General features: G+C 37.1%; 3 protein-coding genes across 3 annotated transcripts; all 3 read left to right on the top strand.

Moving 5' to 3' along the window:
* Window positions 1-4,374: 4,374 nt before the first annotated feature.
* Window positions 4,375-11,760, top strand: nim1ka (NIM1 serine/threonine protein kinase a). Its single transcript, XM_082188028.1, has 4 exons — window positions 4,375-4,896; window positions 5,366-5,720; window positions 8,212-8,480; window positions 9,927-11,760. Exons 2-4 carry the CDS (start codon window positions 5,426-5,428, stop codon window positions 10,680-10,682), a joined length of 1,320 nt encoding a protein of 439 aa, XP_082044154.1. The 5' UTR covers window positions 4,375-4,896; window positions 5,366-5,425; the 3' UTR covers window positions 10,683-11,760.
* A 144-nt stretch (window positions 11,761-11,904) lies between these two features.
* Window positions 11,905-17,600, top strand: creb3l3l (cAMP responsive element binding protein 3-like 3 like). Its single transcript, XM_082187992.1, has 10 exons — window positions 11,905-12,043; window positions 12,703-12,834; window positions 13,214-13,544; window positions 13,654-13,751; window positions 14,173-14,265; window positions 14,373-14,479; window positions 15,004-15,072; window positions 15,159-15,243; window positions 15,419-15,509; window positions 16,380-17,600. The coding sequence occupies exons 1-10, from the start codon at window positions 11,918-11,920 to the stop codon at window positions 16,766-16,768; spliced, it is 1,521 nt and encodes a 506-aa protein (XP_082044118.1). The 5' UTR covers window positions 11,905-11,917; the 3' UTR covers window positions 16,769-17,600.
* A 2,370-nt stretch (window positions 17,601-19,970) lies between these two features.
* gadd45ga (growth arrest and DNA-damage-inducible, gamma a) lies at window positions 19,971-21,501 on the top strand. The gene is made up of 4 exons (XM_082188527.1): window positions 19,971-20,125; window positions 20,226-20,327; window positions 20,464-20,674; window positions 20,778-21,501. Exons 1-4 carry the CDS (start codon window positions 20,073-20,075, stop codon window positions 20,889-20,891), a joined length of 480 nt encoding a protein of 159 aa, XP_082044653.1. The 5' UTR covers window positions 19,971-20,072; the 3' UTR covers window positions 20,892-21,501.
* Window positions 21,502-22,070: the final 569 nt, after the last annotated feature.

The following is a 22,070-nucleotide window of genomic DNA, read 5'->3' as shown; positions in this document are numbered from 1 at the left end:
GGTGAGTAAATTATGACAGAATTTTCATTTTTGTGTGAACTATCCCTTTAAATGCCTTCTCTTCTCGTGTGATATGACATACAGTGCTTGGCTTTGGGTTTGATATCAGGTCCAAAAAAAGGTTTTAAGTGCTTTATTCCTCAATAAATGATTTGCCATTCGGTAGTTGTAGCTACGTGATGGAAATTCCAGATTGGCACCTCTGGCCCCCTATTGTCCCTGATCTTTTCACTACTGAGCTCTTTTTCCCCTCTCTGGCCATGTGTCTCAATCAAAACACACACAGGGGGGCTTTGTGTTGCAGTGCCTATGAGTGTGTACACGAAAGCTGCTAATGAAATCGCATACTGATTAGGTACTACATTTGATTTGGAACTTACAAGGATGTTCCTTGTAGGATGATTGTACTACGTTTGCTATATCATTGCTATATTGTCAGTGTCATGTGACTTACGGTGTCAGTTGCATTACTGCTTTACTGCCATTCCTAGATCCTCCCCCATGGCCTTGTGGGATAGTAACATATCAAAAGGATGTGCACTTCAGAATCGACTTTTTAAATAAAAAAAAAAATCAAAGACTTTTTGCCTACTATTTAATGAGTACTATGAATTTGATCAATTCGGATGCAGTGAGCAAAGTCATAGAGTGAATGAGCAAGTGAGTAAGAATGTTACTTTCTGTAGAATGAGTGCCTGCATTTGAGAGAAAGATTTTACTAGCTGAGCCCTGTTCATGCAACAAAGCTCAGGGGCCACTGATATCCCATTTGGGGAGTGTTTATCTTGTGTGTAGATCAGGGCCGTATTGGTAGAAATGGCCCCTGTGGACAATGCTTCACGCGTAGTCAGTGCAAAGGGAGTCACACAGTTGATGTAAGTACCACATTCTAAATCCTGCCTGTGAGACTCATGCTAATGGTGTCGTGTACCAGAGAGGAGCTAAATGATGAGCTTTTTGCTGTTTTTGACGAATTGATATTGAATTTGGGTTTTAGAAATTAGACAAAAAAAGATTTCAATAGAAAATGTACACTATGAAAGGGATATTTCATCTAAAAAATAAAAATTCTGTTATCATTTACTCACGCTTATGTTGTTCCAAATGTGTGACATGAAATTATTAATTCATTAAATTATATACATTTTAAAAATATATTTATTTAGGGGTAAAGCAGGTTGATATCGGATCCGACGGCAAATCTGAGAGCTTTTCTGTCTCTCCACTGACAGCTACGCAACTGCCACTTTGGCGCTTCAAAAAGATCATAAAGAGATCCTAAAATGAATCCATATGAATTGAGCGGTTTAGTCCAAATTTTCTGAAGAGACACGATCGTTTTATATGATGAAAAGATTGAATTTAGGCTTTTATTCACAAATAAACATTCATCAGCTCACACATCAGCAGTGGTAAATGTTTGCTTGATGTGTGAGAACCAATGAGGTTCATTCTCATGTTACGCAGCCTGTTTGAGCTTCAGCAAGAACCAATGAGGTTCGTTTTCGTGTGTTACGCAACAAAGTTTGAGCTTCCGCAAAAACCAATTAGGTCAATGTTTAAATGTGAATAAAAGCCTAAATTAAATCTGCTCATTATATAAAATCATCGTGTCTCTTCAGAAAATTTTGACTAAACCACTCAATTCATATGGATTAGTTTTACGATCAATTTATAAACTTTTTGAAGCGTCAAAGTGGAAGTTGCATAGCTGTCAATGGAGGGACAGAAAGCTCTCAGATTTCATCAAAAAGATGTTCAGAAGATGAACGAACGTCTTACGGGTTTGGAACGACATGAGGGTTAGTAATTAATGACAGAGTTTTAATTTTTATGTAAACTAACCCTTTAAAGGCACAGCAGCAAAAAAAAAGAAAAAAAAGTTGGTTTAATTCTAGGGATCAAGATAGGGGGCGAAAAATGGGGGGAGAGAGAAAGAGAAGGAGTTCATAATGCAGACACATGCACATCCATTCACTTGAATGGATCGTTTTAGTATTCCTGCTTGGTTTACACTTTAAAAGAGAATTTTGTCAGCGGTTGAATCTTTGCAGCCCCTTCAGCAATCAGCAGCAGCAGCACACACACGTACAGCACGGCGTTTGAAGCCTGAGGATTTGAGTATTCATGAGAAACATCACTTTGATTTTGTGTGCTATGCCGTGGTAAATAGACTGTGTGAAGTAGGGCAATCAGAATGATAGAAAATATAAGGAAGGTCAAATATCTACATCAGATAAATGTAGATTTTCAGCCCTATGTTGATCTGTACATGCTACCATCCCACTGTTTATATAATGATCAGTTTATCAATCAGTGCACTAAAGGTACACTGATGACATTTGTATTCATATACTTTCAAAGATTAAAGGCATTTAAATTGTTACAAAAAATATTTAAAATAAATTCTGTTCTTATGAGCTTACTATTCATCAAAGAATCCTGAAAAAATATTAAGCAATGTTTTCAACATTGATTATAAGAAGAAATGTTTCTTGAGCTCCAAAAAAGGATCATGTGACACTGAAGACTGGAGTGGTGCAGCTTTGCCATCACAGTAATAAATTACATTAAAAAAAAAAAATATATATATATATATATATATATAAATGTATTAATATTTCACAATATTACTGTTTTTATTGTATTTTTATCAAATAAATGCAGCTCTTTTTCAAAAACAGTAAAACAAAATTTACTGACCCAAAACTTTCAAAAAGCAGTGTATTTCTCACTCAGGATTGTTGAAATCAACAAAATGTTGTTGTGCGAATGAACCTGCAGTCTTATGCTTTCAATGCTCAGTGCTCAAAGCCCATGCTCAAGAAAAAGACCTCTCAGTTAGACCTGCTGGTTGCGTATAAGACTGTTTGGGTTCTTATTTGATTGTCAAATCACTGATCATTTATGGTAGTAACACAAACAAGTTAGAGAGATATACAGTACACAGGTACATGACTGCAACACCTGATCAGCTTCAAAGCACTTTCTACAGATCTGGTTGGTTTGGATATAATCCTAAAATGCTGATGCTCAGGGAGTTAGAACAAAAGAATACAACTGCGTCAAAGAACCCCGTTGAAAACCAAGCTCAGCAGCTTATATCAGCATCACCGCTCGTCTCCACCTGCAAAGAACACATCGTCACACTTAAAGGTGTATGTGCAGGTGCAATGCTCAATAGTCCTTTGAGGAGAAACTGCCTCAATTTAACACACCTGGTGTCCTTTGATCAAAGAGCATGTGCAAAGAAAAAAACTGTCCATAAAAGTATTATTAGCTATATTTGTACACTTTCTGAAAATAGATAGATATGGTAACTCCATCATCTCTCTATGAAAATAATGTTCAATCAACTTTATGAATGATTCAATACTTAAATTACCATTTAAAAGTTTGGGGTCAGTTACATAGGTTCCCACCGTCTATTTCAAAACATTTCAAACTATAATGTATTACTGTAATTACAAAGCGGACTTTTCAGCATCATTACTCCAGTCTTCAGTGTCACATGATCCTTCAGAAATCATTCTAATATGCTGATTTGCTGCTCAACAAACATTTCTTATTATAATCAATTTTGAACAGTTAAATGTTTTCAGGATCCTTTGATGAATATAAAGTTCAAAAGAACAGCATTTATTTGAAATATATATATTTTGTAATATTATAAATTACTTGACTATCATTTTTGATCAACTTAATGCATCCTTGCTAAATTAAAAGTTTATTTATTTATTTTTTAAAACAGTGGTGTTTACTTTTGTAATTGTTTTACTGTCAATAGTCAGATTAAGCGTAATCTGAATTGATATTCTGTTATTGCTTCATACATCGTGATATTTGTGGCATAATGGGTGTGTAGGGCTTTTTTATGTGTGCTGTTAGTGCTCAGTGGCTCTAGGGCACTCTGTGTACTTCTATTATGCTCTTTAGGGACTTTGTTAAAGAAACTACATCAGCAAACTCACCCTAATTGCATCCTGAAACACACAAAACACACACTGATCTCAGCCACTTTTGTAGTAACACATTTCATTTATTTCAAATTTAAATATAGATACGTGTTTCTTTTTATTTTCTTAATTTTAAATAATTTAATTGTAAAAATTTGTTTTCATTATTTAATAATGTGAAAGCTTAAAAAAACTCCACACAGGTTTAGACAAACTAAATTGAAAGAAAAAAACCCATAAACTAAGGGTTTAGTTTACGGAAAGGTGAGCTAAGGACAGGGTAAAGGCAGTGTCATGGTCTTAATGTATTTTTCTCTCTCTCTCTCTCTCTCTCTCTCTCTCTCTCTCTCTCGCTCTCTCCATATATATATATATATATATATATACTCTTCCCAGGTAAACAGGAATTCTTTGTTTAAGGACCACTAAAAAAGGCACGGATTAGGATCTCTCTACACGCTAATCCCAGAAAGAAGACTGTAGAGTGAGTCAGAAGCTCAGAAAAACACACACCGACATGAACAGATCAGAGGGAGTGGCTGTTTTCCATGTGGTTTCCCCATTTCTGAATGACCAACCAGCCAAAGATGTTAAATGAGAAGAAGCGCCATACCAGAAACCAGGACTGCCGAGGGCAGCGTGGAGCCTTGTTATAGCAGCCAGGCAACAATCACAGCCCTCATCGTTCTCAACGCTGATCCCCAGTCTATTTTTATCGCTGAGGCAACTCACCAATTAAATCGGGCATATCTGATGAGGTTCAGGGAGACGCAGGACTGAGGGGAAGGAACAGCATTGTGCACCTGGCCGCTTGGGTGAAGCAGACGACCCTAAACATCTACTCCTTTATACTTGGATATGTGTATAACTTTGAGCTGAGATGTGGCAATAATGAGCTAATTTTGGAAACTGACACAGACATTCAGGACAACATGTGAAGGTGAGAGGACTATTCATGAATGTGTGATGATGCTTTGCAATGAAATAATCCTTAAATAGTTCATTTATTTTATTAAAATGTATTTATATACATTATTATTAGTTTATGTAAAAAAAAAAATGTATTCATTATTTATTATACTTGTATTTACTATTGTTACATATGCTGTACATATTATGCTATACATATGTTTTTACATTGCTTTAACTCATCAAAAAATTTTTTTTTACAAAAATATACAAGATTCAGTCAGTTTAATGTAATTTAAGTTGGGATGACTTAAACATCCAAGTTGATTGTACTTACAAAATTTAAGGCAGCAACTTTTTTATAGTGTACAATAATATTTAAAATAGTAGTTATATAATACATTATATCATGTTATTTGCTCTATAATAAGCTCCTTGAGTTTATAAGTCGAGGTCAAGCAAATTGATCTTCCTCCTTGTGTATCATTTTATACCTTCAGGTGGTGCTTTAGTTCCAGGTCTCCTGCCATGAGCTAAGCCCCCCAGTGGCCTGTGGCAGGATGACTGCCGTCTATCCGTCTGGGGGGGGGGGCTCCGTTGGGGTCTCAGTTGTGGGTCCCCAGCGTTATGCACGATGGAGCCGACAAGACAGCTCCGACATCTGCACGGACGACGAGGGGACCCAGCCGCGCCGCCTCACCCCGCTGGAGAAGCTCAATCTGGACATGTGCCAAGATGAGAAGATGGTGCGAGAGCTCACCGTGGGTCGCCGCATCGGCTTCTACAAGATACGTGGCGAGATCGGCTGCGGAAACTTTTCTCACGTCAAGCTGGGCATCCACGCTCTAACGAAAGGTAAGCAGTTGTATGTAATGGTACATATGCTTTGACTTTCCTGAGAAGTTTTCCCGTAAGCTACAGTAGATGGTTGAGATATCGCGGTGTTCATCTTAGAGCAGCCCACTGACACCAAAGTTTCATGTAATGTGCCTGGAAATGCATACTTAGAGCCCTGTTTTTTAGTTGCATTGACCTCTATATAGGTCTTCCCAGTAAATTATAGAAGGCTGAAACTGATCCCAGTCTGGGGCAAATGCAGACATGCAAAGACTCAATGCTAAGAATACTTTCTACAGATAACCAAATTACAATAGAACAGAGACAAATGCATTAATCAGTGCTTTTCAGGTTTTTCAGGTCTAACAGAGGTTTTCAGGCACAGAAATAAAAAATGTAGTTAACATTTTACATTTACTTAAGACATGAATGACTGTGTTCACTAGGATATTCGCCAAGACGGGCATTCTGACATAATTTTGTCCGTTCAAGCACGAAAGAGAACTCTCTCTGTGAAAAATTCTCACTCTGTGCTCGAGTATCGAAATATTTTCTTTTTTTCGTCAGTTTGTGCTTGAATCCTTAAACTGGCAAGACTTAAAACGCGTGCTACTGATAAAAGTTTTGTGATCATTCAGCACTCCGTCTTTCACGCTGTGTCCACGGAGTCCTTATTGCCGAGCCCTGACAGATGTGTTTAAACGAGAATGCACGCGTTGGCGCCGGTAATGCATAGACAGACATTGCGTGAAAATGTGGAGAGTGTCAAAATAAAGGTACCGATTTTATCGATCCATATTGATGACCCCTAATGTTTGTATACAATTTTGTATATTTAGACTCATTTTTAAGTACTAAATATTTTTTAATACAATTAATATTAGAATAATTCATATCGTTGTTGCAACATCACTAAACATGTTGAGAATTGTGAAATTTTGAAAAGTCAAATATTCACTTTTTTTCAGTGGTTTAGAAATTTAAATTTGTTTAAATGTTTTTGAAAGTAGTATCTTCTGCTCAGCAAGGTTGCATTTATTTGAAATACAGTAAAAACTGTAATATTGTGAAATATTATTACAATTTAAAATGACTCTTTTCTAATATATTTTTTTAAATGCATTTCTGTGATGGCAAAGCTGACTTTTCATCAGCCATTACTCAAGTTCAAAAGAACACCATTTGTTTTGTGAAATAGTAAGTTTTTGTAACAATGTAAACGTTTTTACTTTCACTTTTCTTCAATTGAATCCGTCTTTGCTAAAAAAAATATGAAATTACAGAAATTACTAATAATAAAAATCTTACTGACTGACCCCAAACTTTTTATCAGCAGCGTATACAGAGAATTATCAGGGTTTTTTTTATATTCTGAATATTACAATTTTTTTAAAATGTAAGTATTAAATATTTTTATATTATAATTAATAATCGTTATTTTTTTATTTACTTTTTTGAATGGTGCAACATCACTAAACATGTTGAAAGTTGTGAAAAATTAAATATATACTGTATATTACAACTCAGATATTTAGAATATTGCTACATTTGATCCAAAACAGGTAATCAAGTCACCTTTATTTATATAGCGCTTTATACAATACAGATTTTTCAAAGCAGCTTTACAGCGAAAACAAATAATTCAATGATCCAAACAGAGTTCATTTCGGCTGTAAAGCAGCCTATAAAAAGAGAATTGTGTCATTGTTCAGCTAAAGTCAGTTCACAGTTGATTCAGTTCCGTTGTAAAAATCATCAATTATTAAATTAGTTAATTTCATCTAATATCTATAAAGCAGTTCCGCAGAAAAACAGTGATGTCATCGTCCATCTCATTTCAGCTCTCATCCAATAGTGTCAGTGCAGTCAAATCAATAATATTGTTGAATATTAAGTCTCCCCAACTAATATATACATTCAAATAATATTTTCCTGCCAAACTTGTTGCTGTGATACAGTGCTGTATATGTAGTTTTAACCCATATAACCCAGTAAGTGTGCTTTATGGTCAGTGTTATTGTATGGATGAAAATGTGTCCCGACAATCAGGGTTACATTGATAATGTGGGAAGCATGCCCTCGGTCAAAGTCAAGCTGAGACAAGTTGTCTGGTTCAGACACAGATGGATCGGTTTGAGGTGTCACATTTCTGTCGAGACCTTTAGAATTGCTGTAGGCCTCATCAAAGATTGGTGTGTGTAAGGGATAGGAGGTTGTGGTGTGCCGTTTCAAAGCGATGTGAATTACATGCACAGTGTATTTGTTGTGTTGCAGCAGATCTTGAAGAAAGGGTGTAGAATGACATTCCATATCGCATGGCACACCATATCTGATATCAAAACTGCTCAAAGGTCTTTCCTTTATTACAGTGGACGTTTACTGCTGTTTTGACAAAGCAGTTCATATATACAAATTGCATTAGAATGCATTAAGTATCAAAGACAAAAGAATATGAATGTTTTCTGAATGAGAAGCTCCTGTAGCTGAAACTTTATGTTGTCATTCACAGACAAAGTAGCCATTAAGATCTTGGACAAGACCAAGCTCGATCAAAAGACCCAAAGACTTCTCTCCCGGGAGATATCAAGCATGGAAAAGCTGCACCATCCAAATATCATCCGTCTGTACGAGGTGGTGGAGACTCTGACCCGCCTGCACCTGGTCATGGAGTACGCAAGCGGAGGAGAGCTCTACACAAAGATCAGCACAGAGGGAAAGCTCTCCGACATCGACAGCAAGATTGTCTTCTCTCAAGTTCTCTCAGCCGTGAAGCATATGGTGAGATGTACATGAAGCATGGAATAGAATTCAAGGAGGCAATTCATGAGAATTGTGGGCTGAAAGTTTAAGATGTCCAAGGCATGGTGTTTCCCGTCTGGTTTGCTCCGTTGGAGCCTTAGGCGACAATTAAGAGGCCACTTTTTCTAATTCGTTCTCATAAATGCCGCATGTCCAAGACTTTTGGGCAAAAAGCGTGCTTGTGTCTTTATTGCTACGTGCAGGTAAACTCAAGGCAATAATAAGAGAAGCCACAGAGAATTTTGTCTTTATTTATTTTTCATTTTATTTGAATGGTACAGTAATCACAAACAGTGATTGACCGTCATAAATCTGAAAGCAATAGAATAGTTCAGAATGAGATTTAATAATAAATAGGCTATTTTTAAATTTAAGCTGTGACATTGATAATCTGGTTTATTTCTGATCATTTTGTTTTGGCTAGTAGAAGTTCTGAATGGCCGGTAACTTAAAAAAGTTAATTTCAAACCCTGTATATAGATTGCTACATTTGATCCAAAACAATTAGAAATGAAATATTCCAACATAAAATGTATTCTATGATAAACATGTTTTTAATCTCTAAATTTAAATTCATTTTGATATTTTTGGGAGGCATAAAATAAAAATTTGTCTTTTATTATTATTTCTTAAACAATAATATAAAAAAAAACTGATTTAAAGGACAAGTTCGGTATTTTACACTTAAAGCCCTGTTTACAGATCGTATCTGATGAAATAGAACGGTTAAGATTAAAATTTGGACACATGCTGCTGTCCCGAGAATTTTAGGGACCCCCCCCCCCCCCCCCCCCCCCACAATGGTTGTCTATATGCACTGGAAGATTCCGTCCTAAAAACACATTAAACTTTCGTTTACAAAGACGTGAAACTCACCGAGTGGTCAGGGGTGTTCACTGATATGTTCACTAAAAAATCGCTGAAAAAGATGCATTCCAACAGGTTTTATCGTAGTTTTTGTCCAACTCCATTGACTTAATAGGACGTGCTGTGAGACCGCAGCACCTTTACGGTATTACTCCGCCGCTTCTTCTGTGTATTCAATGAAATGCCCGTGGTTTGCTTGCAATTGGCAAAGGTGCATTATCGCCACCAACTGGGCTGGAGTGTCTATTATTCAAGCTCTCAACGGAAGAATCACGGGTGTGACGCGTTTGGCAAAATAGGTCCACAAAAGCGAAATAAACCTAAAATTCTCGGGACAGGAGCATGTGTCCAAATTTTAATCTTAACCGTTCTATTTCATCAGATACGATCTGTAAACAGGGCTTTAAGTGTAAAATACCGAACTTGTCCTTTAAGTATATCAATTTAAAGTATGTGTGTGTATATATATATCTCCAGTTAAATTAATGTATCAACATTGTTACTCAAAATATCTATGTATTTAGTTGTTAATAGTAATTTCTCTTTGTCATTTTGCAGCATGACAATAACATCATTCACAGAGACCTGAAAGCAGAGAATGTTTTTTACACCTGTAGCACATGTGTTAAAGTGGGAGACTTTGGCTTCAGCACCGTCAGCCGTCGCGACGAGACCCTCAACACCTTCTGCGGTTCTCCCCCTTATGCCGCCCCTGAGCTCTTCAGAGACGAACACTACATAGGTGTTTGCGTGGACATCTGGGCCCTGGGGGTCATGCTCTTCTTCATGGTGACCGGCTCCATGCCCTTCCGTGCCGAAACGGTGGCCAAGCTGAAGCGCTGCATCCTCGATGGGTCGTACACAGTGCCTACCTGGGTTCCGGAAGCTTGTCAGAAACTGATCCGGGGCATCCTGCAATCCCAGCCGTCTGACCGCTACAGTGTAGAACAGATGATGGGCTGCGAGTGGCTGCTGCCGGTGGAGTTTCCCAAGGCCATGGAGCCCTTTAAAATGGACCCGCTCCATCTGGCAGAGTCAAAGCTAGGGGAGCTTGAAGAGCATGAGATAGAGGTGAAAAACGCCCTGGAGGCTTTTGGCATCACCGCAGACCACATTCGTAACAACCAGGGCAAAGACTGCAGGAGCTCCATCACTGGAGTCTATCGAATCCTCTTACACCGCTCACATAAACGACAAGCAGTGGACAGCATGCCAGTAGTTACTCATGTAGTAAACGGAACTGATGCTAAAAAGGAGCGTCTGAAGACGTACAGGAGCCTGAGGCATACGTCCAAACTCTGCATCATTCTGTGATGCTCAGAAAGCTTATATAGAAATGAGGGACAGATATAGTTCAGCTAGTTATATTTGATATACCTCTTTTGTTATCTTTTTTCATTGAAAAGGAGATCAGTGAATGTCTCTAATGAAGTAGTCTACACGAATGAATGGAAAGTATGAGTGTTTGCAGGTGAGTGAAGCAAGACTTTTGTCTTAATGTCATGGATGTCATGTCATAAATGTAATAAAAGTGCTTTAGACTGCATTGTTTCGAGCATTCTCTTTGCAAATATATTTCAGATACACAATATTTGACCACAAATGTTGGAAAAATAAAGATCAAATAAGAGTCCACTGAAAAATGAATATCATATATGATTTAAAATATAGAAAATACAGAAATGATAGTGAAAACAAAATATTTGTGTGTGTGCATTCATGCACCTGCACAATTATCTTTGTGAGGACCAGTTTGAGTTTTAGACCATCGGATTAAGAGTAAAGTGAGGACATTTTGGCTGGTCCTCACTTTCTGAGACTTGTTTAAGGGTCAAAAGGTTTTAGGGATAAGGTTATAATTAGGTTAAGGCTAGCTTTAAGGTAAATTCCTTAAGGGTTTGGGTTATGCACTTAGTTGTGATGGGTTTTGCAAATGAATGTCCTCACAAAGATAGATGTACAAGAATAGGTGTGTGTCTTTTTGTGTGTGTGGTCCAGGTATTCCCCTATGTTGAGGGGACCAAATGTCCTTGTAAGGATAGTAAAACCTTGAATTTTATTTAAAGATTTTGGTCCCTATGGCATGAGGAAAACATCTTATAAATAATACCAAATTATTGTTATTATTCGTATGAAAATTAAAAAATGCTGAATGTTTCCTGTAATTGTTAGGTATAGGGGATAAAATGAACATTTTGTACAGTATAAAAATCATTGATTGAGAGTCCTCAAAAAACACAAAACGTGTGCATACAAAAAAAAACCACGATTTATAAATATGCAATATGCATAGGCTAGAATGTACACTTGTTTGCACATTTAAGTTTCTAATTAACGTTTGTTTTTATAATCAAATAATGTATTGTACGTTTTTAGGATTTCTCGATTTAAACTTACAATAACATTAACACATTTTAAAGTTTTTCAAAACTAAGACTCATAAGCGGCTTATTTGAGGCATGATTTATCACACTACAACTCCCAGAAAGCCTTTCGCAGAAGACGTGCACGTACTGTATGTCGTGCACGTACATCACGTCCCTTACGTGATGACGCAATTTTTGCCTCGTTGGAGGGTGATTTCAGCAGGAACTGCATTTCAAGACAAAGAGAGAAGGCACTTCCTATTTGTTGTATATGTCAACGTATCTTGTATTGGTACAAGATCAACAGAGGTAAGAATTAATTTCACAGCTTTTCTAGATAGAAATGTGAGCAAAATCACATTTCCTCACAATTCAGTTATTGTAAAGCTGTCAAATGTCAGACCTGTCAGATGCTTTACCAGCAATTTTTTTACATGATGTAATGTATTCCATGTATCATAACATTTATCATAATAAGCATTCTATTGTTCTATTATATATTCCGTTCTATTATTAGTATTATTGTTAACAATACATTTGTAAATTCTGCTTCACATATTGCAATGTGTTGAACATAATAGGAAATCGGATCATATAACCAAATCAGATTAAAACCATACCTGTATCGTCGTGGCACTTGTAACAGTTATTGTTACTATAGTGAATAATTAAACGAGCTGTCATCGTGTTACAGTAATTCCATGTCATTTTAATTGGGTTTTAAACTATTTATCAGAAATTATCACACAAAACCGTTTTATGTTTGCGATTGTGACTTTTAGCATGCGCTGGACTATGAGCGGTGGGAAGTTGTTAGTTGTCATTTGTGTTGTTCTGTTTAAGACGGAATTACAGTCACGTGATGAGAGTGGGCGGGGTCTGAACTTGATCGAGCTGTCAGTGCGCAGCGTCACTGCGGATCTACCCTGTTTTATATGCTCTCATTTGATTTCTACTTCCTCTTTTAGATGTCAGTAAGCGAAGATATGGAGAACACAGACCTGCTTGGTCTAATCTTCCCAGATGAAGACCCAGGAACCGGTGATCTGTTCCTCACAGAGGGGAATGACTTCCTGGAAGATTTGCTTTTAGGGCATAATGTACGTAACCTTCATGTGTGGTGATGATCTAATTTTCATGGTTTTCTCATGTAGATGCTATAACTGATGCAATCATAGAGCTAGTCTATGATATGAAACTGATAAAAAGAGAATTGTATATAGTGCTGTCAAATCTGTATATAAAATTCTCTTTTTATCAGTTTCATATCATAGACTAGCTCTATGATTGCATCTTTCTTTGCATTAATTGATTTGACAGCACTAATATACTGTATCAAATCGATATATATATATATATATATAATATATATATATATATATATATATATATATATATATATATATTATAATAGTAATAATAATAATATAATAATACTTATTGTATTTGGTAATTTGATTAATGCTTTTATTGTTGCAGATGCTGGATGGAATTGATACAGAGGACTTTCTCAGCAGTCTTCTGGGTGAGGAAGAGGATGGTCTGTCTGTCAACTGCTTGTCTCAGTCTCCTCATGGCAGTGACAGCGGCATCTCTGAGGATACCACCCCCCAAAGTCCACATGATGGCAGTGAGACAGACACCGTCCCCAGTCCAGGCCTCGAACCCTTGCTTTATCCCGAGTGTGTGATGGAGAGCTACGAGGCCCAGGTGGTGCAGACAGACCACTGTTACACACTCCCACAGGACACAGACGCCCTGCTCAGTGTCCGCTCGGAGAATCCTGAGTCCGATGTCTTCATAGATGTTGGTACGGTAATGTTGTGGTGTGAAGGGGTGCATGAAATATTCTTGTTTTGTTTATATGTTCAAAAGGCTTATTTAAGTGCCCCATCTTAAGTTTATATTCTTCCTGTCAGATGAGTTTGATGTCAGTATGGACGATGACTTCTCCCCTGAGCTGCCCTGCTCACTTACGATTGAAAACTCCACACAGAATAGCAAACCAGACAACCAGGTACATTTACAAAAAAACAAATGCTGTGTCCAAGTAATTATATGTGTATCCGACTGGAATCTGATCTAAATTATCAGTATCAAAATTCAACACGTCTCTCTTATATTGTCATTTTTTGCTCGACCGACAACAACATAACCTTGTTTCTGTAGCGACGTTCAGCATGTTTCCTATAACAACGTCTGACCTGTTTACGTTTTATGTGGCGTGAGAAAATCACATAAAATCCTACTAGAGCTAAAATCAGACTAAAATGGATTTCCAGAAATGCCATTTGAATAGGATTTCAAACCACGTTTTGTAGCTGTAAACGGATTTGTAAAAATCACATTTTATATGATTTTTTTGCTAAATGTGATCAGATTCCAATCAGATAAACACAAAAATGTATGAGGCTATAATGTGCATATTCTGCCTCCAGTTCCAATTCAAGGAGATTGTTTTGACCGATGAAGAGAGGAGACTTCTGGCAAAAGAAGGTGCAAGTATTCCAAGTCAGATGCCTCTTACAAAGGTAAGAGAAATGGATTCTGATTTATGATGGTTTCATATTAAAGTTTAAATAAAACGCAAAATTAAATATAATATGATAGTGTTAGTTAAAAGGCTGTGTTTCTTTAGGCCGAGGAACGGACCCTGAAAAGGGTGAGGAGAAAGATCCGGAACAAGCAGTCTGCTCAGGAGAGTCGCAAAAAGAAGAAAGTTTATGTTGATGGCCTAGAAAACAGGTTCGTGTGGAGAGACAGACACCATGACACTTATAATGTCTCTCAAAATAGAGGCAGCACTTAACACCTAACTATAAAGGTATTGCATAATATAATGTATATTGAATGTTTGTAATTGCTATAGTTCAGTGAATCATGATCTATAATTAATTCCATTAATAAGGTTTCAGGAATGAATGATATATATTGTGTATTGAAAGCATTTGATTATAACAATTATTACTTATACTCACCAAGGCTGCATTTATTTGATCAAAAATGTATTTTTGTAGAATATTATTACAATTTTAAATAACTGATTACCATTTGAATTATATTTTAAAATATTATTTATTCATGTGATGGCAGAGCTGAATTTTCTGCATCATTACTACAGTCTTCAGTGTCACATGATCCATGATTCTGATTTGCTGGTCAAGGATTCTTTAAAAAAATAGTTCAAAAGAACAAATATTCAAATATTTGAATAAAGTACTTTGTGTTGTGTATTAAGCAATTGAAATAAAGGTTTTGTGTGTCCATAGGGTGGCGATCTGCACTGCTCACAACCAGGAATTACAAAAGAAAGTTCAGATGCTGCAGAAACAAAACATGTAAGTGTACATCATGTGTCAGCACAACAACATTTGTAATAATACCTAAATGCTATTAACTAGAATTTTTGTTTTTGTATCTTTAGGTCCCTAATTGAACAGCTAAGAAAATTGCAAGCTATGATGAAAATGTCCACAATGAAAACCACCACGACTAGCACTTGTATCATGGTGAGTTTTCAGCACTGTGGCATGTCAATCTCTCAGTAGGGTTGAATTGGTCTTAAATGAAATATGATGTATGAGTTTAAACTTTCACCAGCAGGTAATCGTAACATTCTGTCTTGCATGAATACAATAGCAGTGTGATGCGTTTCTTGACCTTCTCTGTTTTTCTTTTTTCTAGGTGTTCCTGCTTTCTTTTTGTCTGATCATTTTCCCCTCAGTCAATCCTTTTGGCCGCAGCAATCAGAAAGATCTCTATACATCATCTACAGGTGAGCACAACGTTTGTCATTGTTCCTGTAGGGTAGTGAGGAATGTTGTTCTGCTATGTTTTGTTCTACTTATACAATAATGCTATTTCAGTAATCACTGGCGTACCAGTGAAATTCCACAATTCTCAATACCAATTTTAACATCACAGCAATAACACATTTATTTGAAGTCGGCATGTGATTCTTCCATATTGTGCCGTATATCTGAGTGAAACGGCTTCTTAAACAAAGAAAAAATGTAGGGCGGGACTTGATTTTGTCCATCGAGAGTTGATTGGATGGCTGTGATTTGCTATTGCTGTGATGTCATGTGAGTGACAGGTTGTCCCGCCCTCGCGCCAGTAAACACATCATCAGAGAAGAGATGTTGCATGAGGGAGGGGAAGTTATTTTGATTTAAGATTACGAGGGCACATTAATAAATAAATAAAAAGATGTGCAAGAATAAATAATTTATAAGAAATACTGCAATATTCCATAAAAGTAAGAGTGATCAATTTTGATTTCATGGTGACTTTAAACATTTATAAAAAAAAAAAAAAGTTAAATAGTTAATATAAATATGAACAAATTACATTAAAATTAATAGCGTATACCTACAAAAATAAACATTGATTACAGTTTTTAAAAATCAATATTCTAGTAATTCTAAATAATAAAATAAAATGAATATGCAAATTAATTAAACATCTTCATGTTTCTTAGATATCTGGGAGCAAAATAAAGTTCTAAAATAAAATCTAAATCAAAAGCTATTTACATTATAATATCATAAAAAGTGCAGAAAGAGATTGGTGTTACGATGTTTTTATTTAAGCATCAATTTTGTAACTAAGTCATTTAAGAATGTGCTTTTCCACTGCTTTCTAGGGATGTCCCGAGCCCTGCGGTCTTATCCAGCTATCATGAAAGAGGACATTATATCCACCTCCGCTAAAGAAGTGCCGGAGCAGGATGTCCTCCTAGTGGCCACCATAGAGAATAAGCAGGTGCTGCTGTCCGGCGGTCAGAACCACACTCCTGACTACCAGCGGGTCGAGCAGTCTGACTCCGAGTCTGGTGTCAACAGCAACTCATCCGCCGACTTCCCCGCTGCTGCCCAGTCAGATCTCAAAGCAGACGGAGCTCTCTCAGAGTCTCACAGGAACTCCCCAGCGTCTCCGGTGATCTACGACGGGCAGAGCAAAACCAAGGAGAGCTGGATGGAGCAGAAACCCACGTCAGTTATAATACAACAGCACCGATCCGATGAAATGTAGGAAAGCATCTAAAGCAAACCTTGCTTTGTTTTAGGGAAACGATTCAGTATAGCCATTTCTCTTAATTGTAGCATCACAGTCTGACCATTTTTCCTTTATTTTAAATTTTTTATATGGATCTATTGTCATGCTATAATAGCACTTTTTATGAAACCCAGCCATTATTGTTCATTTTCTTCTGCACAAATGATGGTTCTTTTTTAATGGAAATGTGAATGAGTTACATTGTATTGAAGTTCCTCATTGAGTTTTAGTACATTTAGGAAATGTATTAATTTGTCTGTATTACTTGAGACATTTTAGGTGTTTGGGCATCTATTCAAATATTATTTCCCTTTTTTAATAAGGGAGCCACATGCTTAAAGAGATTCCACCACTGAAGTATCAGTCATAGTGACATGGGAGTGTATTTAGAAAAGGGAAAAGCTAATTATTTTGTAAAGGTTGTTTTCTGCTTGTGCATTATTTGTGGCTTAGAATCCCTTCCGTTAAACTGCTGTAAATTTAGCTTTAAATGTACCTTTTAGAGGGGGTATAGTGTTGCACATATATCAACACAATAAAAAAAGGGTTTATGTCTATATATGTATATAAACATATAAAACAAATGTCATGATCTGCTGTGTCAGTGAAGCATTTTTATGTCATTTTGATGTAGATATTTTGTTTCGTCTCTGAAAAGACTTATTTTATTGCAGTCTTTTTTATTGATTTCTTTCAGTCTTTGGTCATATGATGCACTGATGTGTTTACAAACTTGGAATGTTGATAAACTCTTCATATCTGTCTTGATCATGTAATTATCTATTAAAAAGGATCAGTTTACTATAAAGACATGCATTTTTTTCATTCATCTCAATGAAAACTGATACTAAGAAATGACAAATGAATTGTACATAATTCTAGATATGACGCATATGAATCGATCAGGGTCAGATTTATGCATGACACGTGTTTGCATGTCTTCAATTATGAGGACATTTTTTTATTATAATTTTTTTATTTTTAGTTTTCACTCTAATAGTAAAACACTGTAAGAAAATTACTATCTAAATTAAGCAAATTTAAAACATAATGCAGAAACCTAGTATCTCCATTTTTTTCATAATTACTATTATTTATTTTTTTATGTATTTGAGGAGCGGAGAAGAGTGTCTTGGTCTAGCATTTGCCAATACTGTCTTAAATAGCCTGTGCGAAACACTTCATCTTCTACAACATGAGATATTGGCCAAATGATAGGAAAAAAAGGAGTGCCCACAAAGCTACAATAAACCTGTAAGTTGGCAAAAACGTAATGCGATGCATTTACTGCCTCAAAAAAATTATTTTGTCTATGTCACAATATTTACATTTATGCATTTAGCATTTATGAGGTAAATCTGGCTCTGCATATGATGCAACTAATTTCAAAACACTACTGGGATTCTTAGAAAGTGATCTATAAAAGTCTTACATTGAAACTAGGTCAATATTCTGTGCATGTCCAAGCATGTTACAACCAGACATGTCCTCTTTTGGCTGCTAGAAGAAAATGCAAATCAACCCAAATTAACCTAGAAACCAATTATCCTGTCTGATATGCACTAACCAAAACTGATATGCAAATCTGTACCTTGGCAATATAATTTTTGCATACCCTCTCTCCAGCACACACACACACACACACACACACACACACACACACACACACACACACACACACAGTCATAACCTTAAAAGAAGCTCATATATGAAGTACAAAATATTGTTTAAAAAATATCCTTAATATCGCTCAAATATCCATGAGCACGATTCAATTAGAAGAGTTTAAAGGAAATGTAAATATTTGGAACGCTGATAAATCGGTGATGTAACTTCCTTGTTGTTCCTGCAGGTGGCGCCAGAACATCTCGCATCACTGTGCTATCATTAGTTCTGCACCGGTGGCTTAGAAGAGGAGTAACAATAAATCTATTGCTATTATTCCACGTTCGACCATCAGCTCTACAGTTTTACCATAGTATCATGTATCATACCCTGCAGGTTTAATTTCAGATGCATGAATTCGTGGAGTGTTGACATGAGCAAATATCATGCTCATCCCTGAGAAAATGTTTATCTTGCATCTGTATAGCGCGTGACTCACTTGTGAAAGGTCGCGCTTATATGCACAACCGCTAGATGCCGCCTTACACACTTTGCATGGTTCAAATATGCACGAAATACCACTCATAATAGCCCCAAAATCTCAATGCTATAATGAATTATATATATGTAATCCCAGCGTTTGGTGTATGCGGAGAAAAGTCTTTAAAAGTAGCAAACAGACATATACTCTTCCCTGTTGCAGTTTAAAAGTGGTCTTCAACTAGTCTACAATCTCACAAGTGCCCAAAACCTCTCTAAAACCTGGCTGAGGCTATAAAACCAACAATCCAGCGTAGCCTACTGCATACAGAATTACAAAGAGCTTACAATAGTCTACATCGGTTTGAAAAAGTATTTTTGTAGTCTGAAATGTGCAGCTATGTTGTTTCGAGATATTGCTGAATGATTGATCAATTGATTAATGTATAAGAGCTAAACAGGTTAAGGGTGGATTGGCTATTTATAATTATGTATGCATTGAACTGACTCACTTACAAAAAGTAGGAACAAAAGTTTTGGCTATTGATCTCACTTGGACACACTTTTTGCAGGGTGTAACAAAGCCAGGGGCAGGTGGGACATGGGGCTATTATTCCTGCTCTAGGTCCGGCTAAGCAGCCACGTGACAAGGACACGTAAGGATGACTCCTTTACAAATGCAAGTGGCGTGTGCCTCGATCACTCACCAGTCAGTCTTTGTGTGTGTGTCTCTGGGGGTGTGGGGGCGGGGGCTTATGATTATGTAGTAATACAATATGATAAAACAATAGAAATCAATGTAAAAACAAATGTGCGTGAGGGATTCGAGTTTCGCCACAACAATTCTGCTACAGCCTATCTGAGATGGAGGATTAAAGAATCAAACAATTAACTCAACAACTTGCACCTAAGCAGTAAGAAAGAGTACGAGCCGTGCTCGCTTTGTGTTGTTGATGGAGTGATATTTGAACACCCACGTGGGTTGTTTACAGGCAAAGCACTTGCATCAGAGTGATTTACATGCACCCGTGCCGCCAGCCAATCAGAACCGGGTATGAGCGGAATGTCCGCCCACTGCCGAGAAACTCCGCTGATCCCGTATAAAAACACAGCCAGCGCTTGACACGGCATCACAAACTCACAGCTCACACAAGAGAAAAAGCACGCGAATCGCGACTTTACCTGGATTTAAACAATGACTTTTGAAGAATTTAGTGGACAAGATAACACAGCTACTACTGGCGATAGGTGAGTGTCTTGTTCAGTTGATGTTGTTATCGTTATTTGCGTTGTGTCAATCAAATGCTGAGTAAAGTAAATGGACTAACAAGCCGGTTGTGTTCTCCAGAATGCAGAGTGCAGGAACAGCACTAGAGGAGCTCCTGGTCTCCGCTAAAAAGCAGGACTGTCTTACCGTTGGGGTATACGAGTCTGCACAAGTCATGAATGTGTAAGTATCTGTTCTTGTTAAAAAGTACCAAACCGTATGGTTTTTTTTTCAATTGCCTAGTCTTCCCTATGCATAGATGCAAGCAGAACATGTTGAACCATTCCCTAATCAATATTTCTCCTTTGTGCAACCTCAGTGACCCAGACAGTGTGGCTTTCTGTGTCCTGGCTACGGATGAGGAGTACGAATGTGACATCGCCTTGCAGATCCACTTCACTCTCATTCAAGCCTTCTGCTTCGACAACGACATCAACATTGTTCGTGTGAATGACATTGAACGTCTTGCTGACATCGTGGGCAGCGATCAGGATGAAGAACCTAAGGACGCACACTGCATACTTGTAACGGTTAGTAGATCACCTCCTTTCCATTGCATATACACCTACAATTTGCCAACACCTTACATTTGCATGTGATATTAATATTGTTTCTTTTTTCTCTCTTCTAAAGAGCCCCAATTCTGACTCTTGGAAAGATTCTGCTCTTGAGAAATTGGGTTTGTTCTGTGAGGAGAGCCGCAATGTCTACGAATGGGTGCCTACCATTACTCTGCCGGAACGTTGATGGGAGATGCCTTTGGCATGTTCACGTGAATGAAACAAGTTGAATACATCCATCCTGAAGGGTACACCGGTGCAAAGCTAAAAAGCTTCGAGATGTAGTCTGGATTACCCACACAACGGGAAGCTAAGTGGACTGACCCAGCGTACGTTTGGCCGTCCTGGAAAAGCTGAGGTTCAGATTTTTTTTTGGGACGAGCATGGAAAAGTCAAGGCTCCTGTGCCACTCAAGTCTATTGTGGTGGAATCATGGAGACAATAGAAGAGAAAAGGACAGGTGGACTGTGAGAGCCCGTTTATAAGATTGTCGGAGGTGAAGAGACCATGGAATTGGTGTGATGTGGATTTTAAAGAGGAACTAAGTTTAAGTGATATTTTGAAGAATTTGAAGAATGGGCACTTGGGATCTTATCTGAAAAATATTACATGGACACTAATGTAATTTGTCTTTTGTGATATCCTGGGGGGGGGGGAATGGATTTTCCTGCAGTATTTGGTGGTATTATGAAGTTGTGCTTTATTTTATCAAATAATACACAATGCAATGTCAAATTGTGGTGACAAAGCCACCTATTTTTGCAATAAATCTTTTAATAAATACCTTTAAAATGCAATTATGGTATGTTTCTTTTCAAAGCTGTGGGCTTGCAGCAATGTGTTTTATTTTCACCCAGTTACATCATGGGGGGGATTTCAGGGCAGTTCAGTCTACATGAGGGAAAGAGAGGTTGTGATTGCACTAGAGGAACTGGCATCTCTCCAAACGCTGCCTGACCTTTCACCACCCATGCACCAGCTGCTTTCTTTAAACCGCTTGCTCAACTGAAGGGCCCCCTTTGAAATGGGGGACTGACTTCTGTCATGTGTAGGTTTTGCACCATCCATTTGGAGCAGAGGCAGGGTAGAGCCAGATCTGTTAGATGACTAATTGAACTGAAACACCAAACAACAGTAGAAATTCAGCTATTTTTACAGTAAAGGTTTTAAAATTAAGACAGTGTCAGTATTTTAAAATGGAAACAAAGGGTTTGAAATCTAATATGCAGTTTTTTGCATTAAATAAAATTAAAAAAGGAATAAATATATATAAAAAATGAATAAAATTAAAAACTAATTTGCAAAAATCTTATTATATTAGTACCAAAAAGTTCTTGGAAATCCTATTTCTTTGCTGACTCTTCTT

The sequence above is a fragment of the Leuciscus leuciscus genome (genome assembly GCF_965113295.1).
Source record: "Leuciscus leuciscus genome assembly, chromosome: 13".
Lineage (NCBI taxonomy): Eukaryota > Metazoa > Chordata > Actinopteri > Cypriniformes > Leuciscidae > Leuciscus > Leuciscus leuciscus.
This window is presented reverse-complemented; position numbering and strand designations above follow the sequence as displayed.

Excerpts from the sequence above, each read along its gene's own strand:
- gadd45ga (XM_082188527.1), top strand. The coding sequence starts at position 20,073 with ATGACTTTTGAAGAATTTAGTGGACAAGATAACACAGCTACTACTGGC. Across the intron at positions 20,328-20,463 it reads TCTGCACAAGTCATGAATGT|TGACCCAGACAGTGTGGCTT; the intron begins GTAAGTATCTGT and ends GTGCAACCTCAG. Across the intron at positions 20,675-20,777 it reads CACACTGCATACTTGTAACG|AGCCCCAATTCTGACTCTTG; the intron begins GTTAGTAGATCA and ends TCTCTTCTAAAG.
- nim1ka (XM_082188028.1), top strand. The coding sequence starts at position 5,426 with ATGACTGCCGTCTATCCGTCTGGGGGGGGGGGCTCCGTTGGGGTCTCA. Across the intron at positions 5,721-8,211 it reads CATCCACGCTCTAACGAAAG|ACAAAGTAGCCATTAAGATC; the intron begins GTAAGCAGTTGT and ends TGTCATTCACAG. Across the intron at positions 8,481-9,926 it reads TCTCAGCCGTGAAGCATATG|CATGACAATAACATCATTCA; the intron begins GTGAGATGTACA and ends GTCATTTTGCAG.
- creb3l3l (XM_082187992.1), top strand. The coding sequence starts at position 11,918 with ATGACGCAATTTTTGCCTCGTTGGAGGGTGATTTCAGCAGGAACTGCA. Across the intron at positions 12,044-12,702 it reads TTGGTACAAGATCAACAGAG|ATGTCAGTAAGCGAAGATAT; the intron begins GTAAGAATTAAT and ends TTCCTCTTTTAG. Across the intron at positions 14,266-14,372 it reads GTCAGATGCCTCTTACAAAG|GCCGAGGAACGGACCCTGAA; the intron begins GTAAGAGAAATG and ends GTGTTTCTTTAG.